The 15,629-nt window shown below is 38.3% G+C and overlaps 1 protein-coding gene across 3 annotated transcripts in view; it reads left to right on the forward strand.

Moving 5' to 3' along the window:
- Positions 1 to 12,272, forward strand: part of pkn1b (protein kinase N1b) — a 47,482-nt gene extending 35,210 nt beyond the window's left edge. For all 3 annotated transcript variants that reach the window (XM_053231526.1, XM_034301577.2, XM_034301576.2), the window contains 8 exons: positions 15 to 106; positions 548 to 724; positions 2,124 to 2,186; positions 2,287 to 2,363; positions 4,198 to 4,340; positions 5,665 to 5,772; positions 8,007 to 8,087; positions 9,065 to 12,272. In XM_053231526.1, the coding sequence (XP_053087501.1) occupies positions 15 to 106; positions 548 to 724; positions 2,124 to 2,186; positions 2,287 to 2,363; positions 4,198 to 4,340; positions 5,665 to 5,772; positions 8,007 to 8,087; positions 9,065 to 9,268 (945 nt within the window). In that variant the 3' untranslated portion in view covers positions 9,269 to 12,272. The remainder of the gene's footprint in view (positions 1 to 14; positions 107 to 547; positions 725 to 2,123; positions 2,187 to 2,286; positions 2,364 to 4,197; positions 4,341 to 5,664; positions 5,773 to 8,006; positions 8,088 to 9,064) is intronic.
- The last annotated feature ends 3,357 nt before the right edge of the window (positions 12,273 to 15,629 follow it).

Below are 15,629 nucleotides of genomic sequence, written 5' to 3' on the forward strand. Positions count from 1 at the left end.
TGTGTGTGTTTCAGGTGTTGCTGTCTGAGCACAAGAACTCCAGGACGCTGTTCGCCATCAAAGCCCTGAAGAAGGGAGACATTATCGCCCGAGACGAGGTGGAGAGGTACAGCTAACTCTACTGCTTTACCCATAATGCACTGTTCTGACTCAACTTCACACTTTCACACAATAAAAAATGTCTCTGTCTGTCTGTCTGTCTCTCTCTCTCTCTCTCTCACTTTTTCTGTCTGTCTCTTTCTCTCAATTTGTCTCTTTCTGTCTCTCTCTCTCTCTCTCTCTCTCTCTCTCCTGCTCTCTCGCTCTCTGTCACTCTTTCTGTCGCTCTCTCTCTCGCTCACTCTCTCGCTCTCTGTCACTCTCTCTGTCTCTCTCTCTATGTCTCTTTCTGTCTTTCTCTCTGTCTGTCTCTCTCTCTGTCTGTCTCTTTCTCTCACTCTCTCTCTCTCTCTTTCTCTCTCTCATGCTTTCTGTCTCTCTCTCTCTCTCTCTGTCTGTCTCTCTCTCTCTCACTCTTTCTGTCTCTCTCTCTCTCCTGCTCTCTCAGCCTGCTGTGTGAGAAGCGGATCTTTGAGACAGTGACCGGCTCACACCACCCGTTCCTGGTGAACCTGTTTGCGTGCTTCCAGACGCCGGAGCACGTGTGTTTTGTCATGGAGTACACGGCCGGAGGAGACCTCATGATGCACATCCACGCTGACGTCTTCTCCGAGCCACGCTCCGTGTGAGTGTGTGTGAGCGTGTGTGACTCTGTGTGTGTGTGAGTGTGTGTATACAGTCAGGTCCATAAATATTTGGACATTCACAAACTTATGGTTATTTTCGGTGTCTATCACCGTATATAGGAGTTATAATTAAATAATGAATCTGAGCTCACAGTGCAGACTTTCAGCTTTAATGTGAAGGTATTTACACCCATATCGAGTGAACGGTGTAGGAATTACAGCTGGGTTTCTTCCTTGGTGATGCTCTGCTAGTTAGAATGCACAACATTCCACTTCCTTGCCTTAAAAAGGTCTTGGGTTGCTTTCGAAGTGTGCTTCAGGTCATCATCCATCTGCAGTGTGAAGCTCCGTCCAGTGAGTTTTGAGGCGTTTGGTGAGCAGATAATAATAAAAAGCTCTAAACACAAGGAAACCAGCCGTACACCCCCGCGCTATAAGATGAGGTGGTTCGCTTCAGATCATGACCAGTTCCTTCCCTTCTCCACGCTCTTCTCCTCCCATCATTCTGCTACAAGCTGATCTTTGTGTCATCTGTCCATAGGACATTGTTTTAGAAAAGTACGGGCTTTTTTTTTTTTTTTTTAGATGTTTTTGGCAAACTCTAATCTGGTCTTCCTGTTTTTGAGGCTTATCAGTGGTTTACATCTTATGGTAAAACCTCTGTATTTGCTCTGGTGAAGCCTTCTCTTGATTGTTGTCTTTGACACAGATACACCTACTTCCTGGAGTGTGTTCTTGATTCGGCCAACTGTTGTCAAGGGTTTTTTCTTCACCAGGGAAAGAATTCTTCTGCCATCCACCACAGTAGTTTTCCGTTGTCCTCTGTTTTCTGCTTTTTGGTGTTTATTTCTTTTTAAGAATGTACCAAATAGTTGATTTGAGCATCCCTAATGTTTTTTTGCTATCTCTCTGATGGGTTTGTTTCGATTTTTTTGAGTGTTTCACTGGCTCTTTGGACAGCTCTTTAGACTTCATATTGAGAGATAACAGCGACAAATTTCAAATGCAAATGACGCACCTGAAATCAACTCTAGACCTTTTATCTGCTTACTTGTAGGTGAAATAACGAAGGAATAACATACAACTGGCCACGGAACAGCTGAGCAGCCAAAGCTGCACTTTCAGCTCCTATACACTGTGAAAGACACCTAAAATAACAATAACTTTGTCAATGTCCAAATATTTATGGACCTGACTCTGTGTGTGTGTGTGTGTGTGTGTGTGTGTTACCTGTTCTCCAGTCAGGTGCACAGTGATGAGCAGTGTTATTTGTAGTTGTGTGGTATGTGGTATTTATTTTATTCTTGGTTGTTGCTCATGTCTTGATATTTTGTGTTTGTCTTTGGTCTATGTGTATGCATGCATGTGTGTGTGTGTGTGTGTGTGTGTGTCCTTCAGGTTCTATGCTGCTTGTGTGGTTTTGGGCCTACAATTTCTTCATGACAATAAGATTGTATACAGGTAAGAAGTGATAAGTATTACTCAGAGTGACAGCACACACACACACACACACACACACGCACAATCTGAAAAATAAAAGGTCATGTCATTTCTTTAATAGGGATCTGAAGCTGGATAACTTGCTGCTGGACACTGAAGGCTTTGTGAAGATCGCTGACTTCGGCCTCTGCAAAGAGGGTGTGTACACACTGCTCTAAAAACACAAGCTGATTTGTGTTTCTTGTGGTTTTGTGTTGTGTGAGCTTTCTGACCATCACAGCTTTACAGCTTTTTTAATATATAGTAATGCCTGGTGAGCAATATGTGTACCTGTGTAATTCCCATTGTAGAGTTGTAAGATACTGCAAATTATTTGTCAGAAATAAAAAACTTGTTGTGCTCTTATAGGAAAATAATCAACAATGTGATGGCATGATGAAGCGGAGTTACTGTTACCATCCTGAAGTTGGTTATTTTCCTATAACAGCATGTCCCAAAGTGCTTTATTCCTCTTATACCACAGCAATTTGCCAACGCTCACAGCTTATTTATTAGAGAGCGACACATAATTAGTTAGGATTAGTTAGTTCCTGTAATGACATTATAGCAGCTATAAACAGTCATTCCTTCACCAGCCTCTCTTCTTTTTCTCTCTTGAAGTTAGTAAGACAAAAAAAAAACGCAGCTTGTCATGTTGCCGAGAAACCACAAAGCACAAAACTCCTCTGTCCTGAAGCTGTAAATTAATGTTACAGCTTTACCGCTGACTGTTACAAAGCACCGACACTGGAGACTCCTTCCATAAATGTTTAATAAACATCTCCTTACAGAAAATAACAATAAATAAAATAATAAGAAAAAAAATTTTATTTGTTAAATAACAAAGAAAAATAACTTTTTTTATCACCTTATTATTAGACTTAGATTATGTGGAGCGTCCTCTGTACAAGTCCCTGTTTGAGCTGTTACTATAGAAACGATAAAGTATCAGAATGAGCGCATTAATAGAAACACACTACTGCGAAAGGTGCTGATGTAGAAAATGAATCAGAGCCTTCTGACCAATCAGATTCAGGAATACAACAGAGCTGTTGTTTAATTATTCTGTAGTATTTTCTAATATCAGGACTCCTCTAATGTAGATCCGATAAAAATGCATTTACAGTTATAAATTAATAAAGAACAGAATGAGAACATTTCTGTGGGTTTATTTACTTAAATTTAGCTAAATATGAAAATGAGGAAACAAAATCTAACCCAATCTAACCGAAAATAACAGACTCTTCTCATTGTGATGTTGTTCACCTCCACCCCAGCTGTTATTTTCAGATTTCAGGACTCGTCTGAAATACTCCTGATACATATATTGTTGTCTTTTACACCAAAATAACACTTCAGTCAAATGCAGAGGGTAGAAGGATAAGTCTGGAGACAGGAGCTTCACAGTAGACGAATTGTATTTGCAGTGAAGTTCTTCAGATGGAGAAATACAGGAGTGTAGTCGGAGTTCTGTTTTGGCCATGTCACGCAACGTGTCACGCAACGTGTCTCCCTTCCTGTCTAACTAAACATCTACCCAATATATAACGTGTTTTTGGTTATTTATGCAATAACGCGTTCAGAGAGGCTTAGCTCATCGTACGACGAAAGGGTCTTCACGTAACAACATATACCACTTATCTATCTCCTTACGCATGTCCTGTCCACTCATCTTATGGCGAGACATATCAGGTCAGAACAGCGTGGTGCAGAAAACACTCACGAATAACAAGAATCAGCATAAAGAGAATAAACCAGATTTTAAGCAGAAGAGACAGTAAAGGAAAAATCAAATAATTCCACAGTATCATTTATTATACTACAGTGTAATGTACATTTATATCACACTACAACATCACTGTAGCATCTGTATATTAACATGTTAATGTAAATATATTAATATATGGATGACATTTTCTGATCAGACAGTTTCTTTCACTTTCTACTAAACGTCTCTCTCTCTCTCTCTCTCTCTCTTTCTCTCTCTCTGTAGGGATGGGGTATGGGGACAGGACCAGTACGTTCTGTGGTACTCCGGAGTTTTTGGCCCCAGAGGTTCTGACTGACACGTCGTACACGCGAGCGGTGGACTGGTGGGGGCTCGGGGTGCTCATCTACGAGATGCTGGTTGGAGAGGTTTGTGTGTGTGTGTGTGTGTGTGTTTGGTTATCCTGAATGTCACAAGAGTTGATGGAGTGGTTGGTGCACATGATAAATTAGCATGGGTTAGACCTCACCTCACCTCACAAGTCATTCTTGCCTTCTTTTTTTGCATCTAGACTATTATCAAGATTTAAACTTATAATCTCCTTAGAAATGATAAGTGAGAACCTTATACAGCTGCACCACCCCGGAGCCTCTTTTATTGTTTTTTTAAGCTCTTGCTGGTGTAGCGCCTTCATCCATCTCTGAATGCCTGACGGGCTGTGCTCCAAATCAAGTTTAAGATCATTAAGTGCTGACGTACTGAACATCCTGAGGGTAAACACAAGAGAATATAGTGCTCAGCGTTAAACCCATTACCTATAGCCCTGCTGTGTTAGCAGATTTTTAAAAAAATAACAGCTCATATTCCAGCTTTATCATCCAGCATTAATATTCATTAACAGTGATTAGTTATTTTATTATTTATAGGACTTTATCCTCAGTGCAGCTACCGAGACTCATTTTAAACGTATGCATATGTAAGGAGCTATATACGTGAGATTTATTAATAGAATAAGGATGAACAAAGTTTTTCACCATGGCTGTGCTGCATTCATCAGAAATGAAATAATCTTTATTACAAAATTATTATACGTTTTAAGTTAACAAAGGGAATTCTTGATTTCTGTAATTACTGAAGTCGAAAATGTCAATAAATTCAGGTCGTTTTCTACCACATTGCTGTTTAATGCTTGATTCTGATTGGTCAGAAGGAGTTGATTAGTTTTCTATCACAGCAGCTCTGACAGCAGCTGCAAATCACGGGTTTATATTAATGCGTTCGTTCTAATACGATACAGTTTCTATAGTAACAGCGACTTGTACAGTGGGCGGGTTAAAAAAATGTGTGTGCGCATTGATGTAGTGAAGAAGGCGTTTATTTAACATTTATGGAAGGAGTCTCCAGTGTCAGACCTTCGTAACAGTCAGACAGTTTTACTGTAACGTAAGTGTGTAACAGGAACTTGTTTCGTGGACGTTCCACAATGTAACTGTAAAAGGATAAAAAGTATTCTTCTGTAATAAATAAAAAGTGGAGTCATTGGACAAATTGCTGTGGTATCAGAGCAATAAAAACACTTCAGGACATGCTGCTATTGGAAAATAATCAACAGTAACGCTGCTTCACCACTGATTATCTTCCTATAACAGCATGCTGCAATGTGTTGTATTACTTACTTATCACATTTGACCAGGAGTATTAATTACACACATTAAACTAAACGCAATCGCGTGTGTGTGTGTGTGTGTGTAGTCTCCATTCCCAGGTGATGACGAGGAGGAGGTGTTTGACAGTATTGTCAATGATGAAGTACGTTACCCACGATTCCTTTCCACAGAGGCCATTAGCCTAATGAGACGGGTGAGCTTCCTCTCTCTCTCTCTCTCTCTCTCTCTCTCTCTCTCTCTTGTTGCTTGGATAAAGGTTGACTTAAACACATCAAAACCAACCATGTTGTAAAAAGATACAACCATTATACACTCCTGAACTCAGGGCCAGGTGTGTAAACAAAACAAAAAAACAAGATGACAAACAGCTGCTCAAATACCAGCTGAGAATTCTGGGAGGGCGTGGCCTAATATTCTAACACGCACGCCCGTTTGACATCCGTCTGTCCGAGACTCTCAGCGTGCGACCTCACTCAAGCAGAACGAATCCTAGATTTATCAACAACCCATTAATATAGTAAGCTACGCTCGCCATGTTAGCATTCGTCTGGTGATTTCTGAGGTTGTAGCTTATGTAAGTTATACTTAAGATTAGCCCCGCCTACTTCACTTGTGGAGAAATTCTGGTGAAGTTTAATCTAGACATTGGAGAACCACCAGTTTTTCTTGCATTCTACTGCAGATGTGGCCACAAGACCAACATTAACATCAACACTGATCACTAATGTGTAGCAGCAGCGTGGTTTAACGTGTTAGATATTCCACAAAGTGACATCAATAATTCATTTTTACTTTAAGCAAACAGAATTTTGGTAGATTTGGTAGACTTATAGTCAGGAAAATACATCTTTTTTTTTTTTATTACATTTTATTGTGTGTACACATTTTTTAAAATTAGACCAGAGTATAGGGACTGTATCATTAATGTATAATTCCAGTGAGTTAAATAGATGATCTGTAATTTTGGAGGATTAGTGGTTAGGATTTGTTTAGCAGAATTGACCGGCTGAATCTTTTCATTTCACTTCCCTCTCTCCTCGCTGGATGTGGTGGCTGGATCAGAAGTGTGTTTTAGGTCACTGGCTTGGTGTTCAGTGACTCACAGTCTGTGCTTTTTTTCCACAGACTCATCTTCTCATATTTTAATCCACAGAGCGAGAGCATAAGGCAAACAAAATGAACGTGACCTCACTGGCTGATTCATGAGGCCAGAGCGCACATACAAAAGTCTCTCTCTTATTTAACTCTCTCTCCCCAGGGCTCTGTGAGGTCATTCTGTTTATTATTGACTTATTATATCGAATGGGATTAATCCAAACCTCAATATAACCTCAAACTAATGTCAACTTGGACCTAATGTGTCATCAGTGGAAAGTTCAGGAATAGAAAGTTCTCCAGCTCTAATAAATAGACAAAATATGATTATATACAAATAATCTTCATGAAATCTGTAGTGTGGGTGTCCATAAAATTTTGTATTATTTTACATGGTGGTACAAAAAGTTTGAGAATGTCTAGTAAAGAGCACTGTGCAAATTAAACAACGTGGAGGGAAAAGGAGCCAAATGAATATGAAAAAGTTAAAATAAAATTAAAAAAAAAACATTTTTAGGGCTCTATGTATTGACACTATTTAAATAAATTGAATTCACATTTACTGTCAATGTACATATAATATACACAGATGTATTGTGTTAGGAAATCGTGTTTGTGGCTAGATAAGGGGCAGATTAACATCCCCTTCCCACTCGCTCCTAAAGGAATTCTGTCCAATCCCACTTGCCTGCACTATTTTTAGATAAACTTAGTTGTTTGTCAAAATATAACCACCTTATTCGTTTAAACCTCTGTGACCCTGACCAGGATAAATGGTGACGAACGCCATGTGTCCAGCCTCGTTTTGTTTTCTGTTTTCATCATGTCTCCGCCCCTGTCTTGTCATTGGTTTGTTTCCCAACTGTGTTCGCCTGTTCTGTGTTTAAATATGATTAGACTATACCTTGTTACGTCAAAGTATTAGCTTGTATTATTGTCATTAATTCCAAGCCTCGTTTTCTGTGTAGCACATATTTTCTAGTTATACACTTTCCTGGTTTACGCTGTTAGCTTTTTCCATCATTTCGGATTATGGATTATCTCTGTTTAACTTTTGATGCCTGATACCAAAGATCTGTGTTGTGATTCGCCCAAATAAAGCACATTTTTGCTGTGTAACTGGTGCAAACCAGAGAAAAAGTGCAATGCTGATACAAAATGGTGGTGTACAGCATACATAAAATCACATTAGATCTGATATAAAGTTGATTGTTTTTTTATAATAAATGAAGGCATATGAGAAATATCATTATCCTTATTATTCTTTGCTGTTTGGCTAGTTGTTTTGATTGACATGTCATTTCTGTGGGTTTTTTTTTTTTTGATTGACAGTTGCTAAGGAGGAACCCCGAGAGGAGGCTGGGCTCCACTGAAAGAGACGCGGAAGATGTGAAGAAGCAGCCGTTCTTTAGGGTGAGAAAACACCTCCTCTCTCAAAGTTTAATCAAACACCAGACTCTAAATCATTGTCCTCACAAAGGTGGGAAATTATCCCATATACACACGAGTGTGAACACACGTTATTGAACACTCACACATACGCACAACTGAAAAGACACGGGTAAGATGTGGAAGCCAGACGGTTATTTCTAAAATATGGACCTGAAATCTAGAAGTGAAATCTCTGCAGTTTTAATCATTTTTCAACTATTAATTCCAACTTTTGTGTGTATGTAATATGAAATCTGTGAAGAAAATACCCTAACTTTTCCATTTCCTGTTGAAGCAGGGTTAACTGGCCCGCATTTGGATATTAAAACCTCAGTGGCCATTCAGTTTTATGATGCAGTAACACACCTCTCATGTGTTTGATATTATAATTTCGAAACAGATTTTCATTTCCTTCTGTTTTTTTTTTTTTAGCACAAAATGTGCACTGACAGATTTCATACTTCTGCACTTTTCACACCAATCTTCATGTTGAAATGAATTTATTTTGAGGATTTTTATAAAGACTTGAAAGAGAATATAACAAACTCAATGTCAGTGGAGAAAACAAATACAGTATAGCGAGTATATAAAATCTAGAAAATATGTAGTAACTTGATAGTAATAGGTTTTATTTTTATGTTCAGCTTAGTTTCAGCTACTCGTTTTGTTTATTTTTACTAGTTAGCATTCTTTAGTTATATTTTAACATAACAGAAGTCAGATATCAAGTTTTTTTTTATTTTCATGTACCATTAGTGTATCATGTATCAGTACTGAAAGTGTATATATAAAATTATATATATATATATATATACACACACACACACACATATATATATATATATATATATATAATAATGCCATGGTGATTCTAATCAAGATAACTCACTCAAGTACTTAGACACAACTCTCTCTCTCTCTCTCTCTCTCTCTCTCTCTCTCTCTCTCTCTGTGTTTAGGATGTGGACTGGGAGGCCCTGCTGCAGAGGAAGGTGGTCCCTCCCTTCGTGCCCTCGTTAGGAGGGAAAGAGGATGTGAGTAACTTTGACGCGGAGTTCACGAGGGAGGTGCCCACTCTCACTCCGCCTCGCGAGCCCAGGACCCTGTCACGCAAAGACCAGGACTGTTTCAAAGACTTCGACTACATCTCGGACCTGTGCTAGGGTACAGAGAACAAGGGCTAAAGAAACACGGACCATACGCTGACCATATACTGTGACTGGGAGATTTGGGCTGTGTTCCAGTCCTCCTCAGATAGCCTTCCAGATGCTCCTTTTTCTCTGTGTAAGGCAGCAAAATAGGGGAGGATCGAGTCAGTGACTCAGAATCATGAAGGAGGCAAAACAGCACGTGACCTGTATATCAGTCACACTGTGTGTCACACTGCAGGGTCGAGAGAGGACAGGAGAGGAATTTAGGCTATCCATTTACATTACATGAAGATCACTGAAACAATTCGGGTATATAGAATAAGAGAGCTGCATGAGCTGCATCAACTCATCCCCATCCCATCCTCACACTCCCCGCCTCTGTCCAGATCTACATCTTCATACCTGCTCCAACCTCACACTCTCTGATTACATAACCTTATCTCTTCTGCTTTACACATGATTCTTTTCACTTTTCACCAGACTGCACAAAGCAGAAATGTCAAATATTTGACCTTGAAACTCTGAAACCCATTTTGTTCTGCCTGTCAGGCGTCCGTTTAGCACAAACACAAGGTCAAAACTGCTATTTTTGCTAAAAGTCCTGTCCCATTTCTTTTACTTAAAAGGCTCCTGAATAAATAAAACTGAATAATTGTTTTTGCAGCAAAAAAATAATAATAATAAGAGCTGAGTTTCTGAGTTTCTGCTCACAAGCAGCTTATTTAATATAAACAATTAGATAATAATTAGAGCTTACATTTAGAAGCATTATATAACTATATATACATATTAAGTTGCTCCCTTTTTCTATAGTGTGATTACTAAATTGAGCTGCTTCATGTAATTTGTGCTACTTGAAGTCGTCAGATTAATTGCATTTACAGCTTAGGTGGTAAATTTTGTGGCTCTGGAGAATTAAAATGTTGGCACGCGCATGCCATCCACAGTATTAGTGCAGGACTGTCGCAACATGGGTCTATTCAAAACAGAGACTGAACTCCGCCAGCTCAAGTAAAGCTCACCTACAGTTTCTTTAGATGAATAAAAATAAACCAAAACATGGGCAGAAATGTACTGAGTACAAACACAGTAGCTGCTGTAAATCCTGAGCCAGCTTTATGATTATGATTTCTTGTCTCTTGCAAGAAAAAGAAGAAAACTTTTATTAGTCTCTCCAGGTTTCTACACCAATTAATTAGCCAATCAGCAGCTGATCATGCTTTCAAATCTCTATATATCATCCCTTTCCAGCTCAAACAGGAGGGAGCTGTGATCTGGATAAACGAATCAGATTCCCCAGTTACTCTGTGTGGAATCCTCACCGTGAGGAGGATCTCTCGGATTTGATGAGTGTTGTATGAAGAGCAGGACTGTGATCCGCTGTGCTTGCAGCACAATCAGGAAAATAGACGCACATAGAAAACAGAACTTTAATCAAAAGGAATTGTTTACAAACATCACTTTTTTTTGCACAGTTTTGATGTCTGTGTTGAGAATGTGCAAAAAAAGTGACATTTATAAATGAATTCTTTACAAACATCACTTTTTTCTGCACAGTTTTGATGTCTGTGTTGAGAATGTGTGAAAAAAGTGACATTTATAAATGAATTCTTTACAAACGTCACTTTTTTTCTGCACATTTCTGATGTCTGTGTTGAGAATGTGTGAAAAAAGTGACATTTATAAATGAATTCTTTACAAACGTCACTTTTTTCTGCACAGTTTTGATGTCTGTGTTGAGAATGTGTGAAAAAAGTGACATTTATAAATGAATTCTTTACAAACATCACTTTTTTCTGCACAGTTTTGATGTCTGTGTTGAGAATGTGTGAAAAAAGTGACATTTATAAATGAATTCTTTACAAACGTCACTTTTTTTCTGCACATTTCTGATGTCTGTGTTGAGAATGTGTGAAAAAAGTGACATTTATAAATGAATTCTTTACAAACGTCACTTTTTTTCTGCACATTTCTGATGTCTGTGTTGAGAATGTGCGAAAAAAGTGACATTTATAAATGAATTCTTTGCGAACGTCACTTTTTTTCTGCACATTTCTGATGTCTGTGTTGAGAATGTGCGAAAAAAGTGACATTTATAAATGAATTCTTTACAAACGTCACTTTTTTTCTGCACATTTCTGATGTCTGTGTTGAGAATGTGCGAAAAAAGTGACATTTATAAATGAATTCTTTGCGAACGTCACTTTTGTTCTGCACATTTCTGATGTCTGTGTTGAGAATGTGTGAAAAAAGTGACATTTATAAATGAATTCTTTACAAATGTCACTTTTTTTCTGCACATTTCTGATGTCTGTGTTGAGAATCCCCATCCTGGTCCAAGGCAAGTTGAGGAGAAGTGAAGTCTGCTCTGTACAGTAAAATGTGTCGTCTCTTTGTGGAACTAGTTCATAAATGTTGTAGTTTTGAATTGCTGCAGTGTTAAAAACAAAAGCCTCTCCTCCTTCGTCTTGTCGCTGATTTTTTTTTTACATTTTATCCCCATATACAAGAATAAGCACAGTGTTGCGGCTGTCCTCGTTCCCCTGCAGCTCTCGATGTAGCAGCACCATGTAGTCAAACGTGTCTCCATTTATTGCCTCATCCGGAACTCGGCTTGTCCTTCCTCTCTCCTCCTCCGCCACCCTTTTCATCTGCTCGAGCTCAGGATGTTGGGCTCAAAGTGCTGTGATACACGCGCACACACACACACACACACACACACACTCACACACACACACCACAGGAGGGAGCCAGAACACACTTTATCTCATAACATTAACACCATTCAGATGTGAACCTGACCAGTACGGGACCGTAAAGAGTGAGAGTGAGTGAGAGAGAGAGAGAGAGAGAGAGAGAGTGTATTTGTGTGTGTGTGTGTGTTTGCAAAATCCACACCTTTACTTTCTTTGTTAAAAAAAAAAAATGTGAGTTTATGTGACTTAAGTTTCATCTGCCAGCTGTGATGTCATAACCTCGTCTGGGTCATGGGGTTTAACTTAAAATAAATCAATAAATAAATAAATTACAAAGTCTGTGGCTGGTTTAATTAATGCAACGCTTAAGGAATACACACATTTGTAGGCCTCATTAAAACACACTCACTACGAAACTAGTAAACACACAGAAACAAAGTACGTACAGATAATGCTGTTAAAATAAATTCCTCAGACAAATGTTGAAAAAGATTTTGATGATAGAAGTAGCTCTCATCTGTCTGATTTATGGGAAAAAAGGTTATTCCTCTTTATAAAGATACGTTCTATCTCTTTAAAAAGGTTATTCCTAAGTACCTGACTATTAAAAAATTTGTCTAGATCACTCCAGTGTCACTAAACCTGTAGCACTTGATTTGTTCATGTAAGTTTTATGGAAGGAGTCTCCAGTGTCAGCGCTTTGTAACAGTCAGAGGTAAAGCAGTAACTTTAAGTTTTCCTACATCTTCAGGACAGAGGAGATTACGCTTAGTTTTTTTCCTGTAACATGACACACTGCAGATGCTGATTTTTTGGGTTATTTTGCTAGAGAAAGAGAGAAGCTAGTGAGGGAATGACTGTTTATAGCTACTATAATGTAACTGAGAACAGGAACTGACTTCCTTTGTGGATATTCCACAACATTAAATGTAACTATAGACTTTTTTAAAAAAAGTATCACTCTTTAGTTGATTAAAAATGAGGAACACTTTGGGACATGTTGCTGTAATAGGAAAATAATCAACTAACATGCTAACATGGTAACTGGTAACAACTGGCAGTAACAGTAGCTTCACACCACCCCGTCTTTAATTATTTTCCTGTAACAGCAAGAGTTTTATTCCAAGCGTGACTCATAGGCATAAGTCTGTCTTGTTGGCCATCTTCAGAAAAAAGCATTATTGCTTAGCCAGTATTGTCAGTATTTTTTCCTTTACGTGTTTCATTTCACATACAAAATAAACAGACAAAAGCATGATGTCATTACTGCAGATTTCTAAAAATTTGCACAAGCCAACGTTACTGATGATTAAAGATTGGGGGTTTAGGGTTGGCAGTGTAGTTTGTTGTGTGAGGGTGGTGTTGCGGAAATAAAGCAGTCCAACACGTGAGAATGACTGACAGTGTACGTGCCCTGTAGTGAGAAAAATGCCTGCGTGGAACACAACGTTCTTCATTCTCACGTCCTTTAAAAGCTTCCTGTCAGTCCCACGTCCTGTTCCTGCACAACCACATTTTACCTGCTCTGTGCTTCTGCGGAGCCAGATTTCTGACAGACAGAGAGAGGAGAGCAAACAGTCTGTAAGCAAACAGAAAAAAATTCAGTGTACCCAGTTTACACCAAATGTAGTCCATCACACACACACACACACACACTAAAGCAAATGGAAACATTTTGAATTATGGTAAATGTATCTCATTTCTAATTTTATTATTGTATCTAATCTAGTTTCATATTATGAGATAATAAAAATAATATATGATTATTAAATCTGTTCCTAGCTTGAAGTGTCCTGGCAGATAATTTTGATAATTTTATTTGTTTATTTCAACCACTTAAAAAGATGCAAAATTATCAACAAAATAAAACCATTCCATGGTTGAAATTAATACAGAATGTCCAGAAATTGTCTTAAAACTCTTAATATTTGTTTTATTATAATCTCATAATATGAAATGTTTGATAGTTGTGTCTATATTCATGATATTTTTACTTGCATTGAAGTGAAGTGCAGTGAAGCCAAGGCAGGTTTGTTGTCTGAAGTTTGTTTCTTTACAAAGTTTTGCACTGGTGCTATGATGCTAATGAAGCTAACAGGTAAAAGAAGTTTGTTGCCTCCATTTTAATTTAAGGTTTCACAGAGCTAAAAGTTTTTATTTCCATCTTGTCTTATTTCCCTCTTGAAGCTATTAAATCAGACGTTCAAATGGACTCCTGTGTTTACTAGAACATTCTGCATGATTGGTGGGAGGAGATGATGCTAAGTGTAAGTACAGTGCCATTTCAGTCATACTGAGTTTTTTCCTCAGTGATTTAACAACATATCTGAGGGAGATGCTGACATTCAGAGTAGTTTTGTCTGGTTTTTGTCGTCACTACACCATTACAATGTTTGTATAAAAGACTTTGCGACTTTGAGCGAGCTAGCTAATTCATCTGCCTCAGGCATTCATCTTTCACCGTTGCCTAGCAACAGTGTTCTCACAGCGAACGTGCCGTATTTTTTCCCTGAGTAGATTTCGAGACGTTCTGTTTGAATGCACTAACAATATATTTTCAATTTGATCTGTAGAATTTAATTTGAAATGTTTGTAAATATAAATCATTTAGAATGCAAAAGATTGAAATAATTTTAAATTGACAGAAGTGTTTATGTACAAACAGTGTTGAGTTTGTGCTGATTTCGACATGCAGTTTGCACAATGCTAAACTACTAGCTTTAGGAGCTGATGTTTTCTCTCAGCTCCAACTTCTCAAAATGGCTATTCCATTAGCAGTAGATGTTAAGTGTAATTACAATGTAATTTGTCTTTTCTGAATGAAATATTGATATTCCAAATGGGTTTGTTTTGTTTTTACACCTTTGAAGACAACATTTATTATCAATATGTTCAATCAGATGTGCAAAAGATCTATTTTTATGATTAAATTTTGAGTTGACTTTTATCATCGACATGTTGGTCTATTTTCGCTTTGGTTAACAGCTTCCTACGTTGCCCACAACGCCGTTTGACTGCTAGCTGATAGCGATACGCCTACGATCGACTCGAGGTTGCAGCTTGTAATTCCCAACCTCCAACCAGGAAAAGCCAAAAACACCCCTCAACTCGAAATTCCTACTCATCACCTTGGGGTATTCTTCTCAACTCCGAGTTCCTTTCCAGTTTACAGAGTGACGTCAAATCAACATGGCCGCTCATAGCATAAACAGTAAACAGTGCAGCACTTATTACCTTGAAATGAGTTATACCCTACAGTATATACAAGTATTTTATTTAGAGCAATCAACATACAGAAATATTTGCTTGTTAAATCTATAAGACAGACTCCACAGATCGCTGTTTTGAGGAGGAAAATATCACGACTCATCACAGTTAGCTGGCTAGCATGTTGCTAACAAAAGACCAACATGGAGGCGTGCATATGTTCATATGTGGAATGGACTGAGGTCCAAAATAAAAATAATTCCAACCTGCTAATTACTGCTTATGAGGTACGTTGAATGCAGCATTAGCGCTTACTTTATCTCTACCTAAAGAGAGCGATGCAGCGGCGCTTTAGTCTGTCCATCTCTCTCTCACCTCCTTATCTGTACACTCTGCTCAGACCGATCAGCTTCCAAAGCTTCATGCTAATACGATCGTCATCGTGCTCATCATCTTGTAGACGGCTAACT

Source organism: Pangasianodon hypophthalmus, chromosome 29 (assembly GCF_027358585.1).
Source record: "Pangasianodon hypophthalmus isolate fPanHyp1 chromosome 29, fPanHyp1.pri, whole genome shotgun sequence".
Taxonomy (NCBI): Eukaryota; Metazoa; Chordata; class Actinopteri; order Siluriformes; family Pangasiidae; genus Pangasianodon; species Pangasianodon hypophthalmus.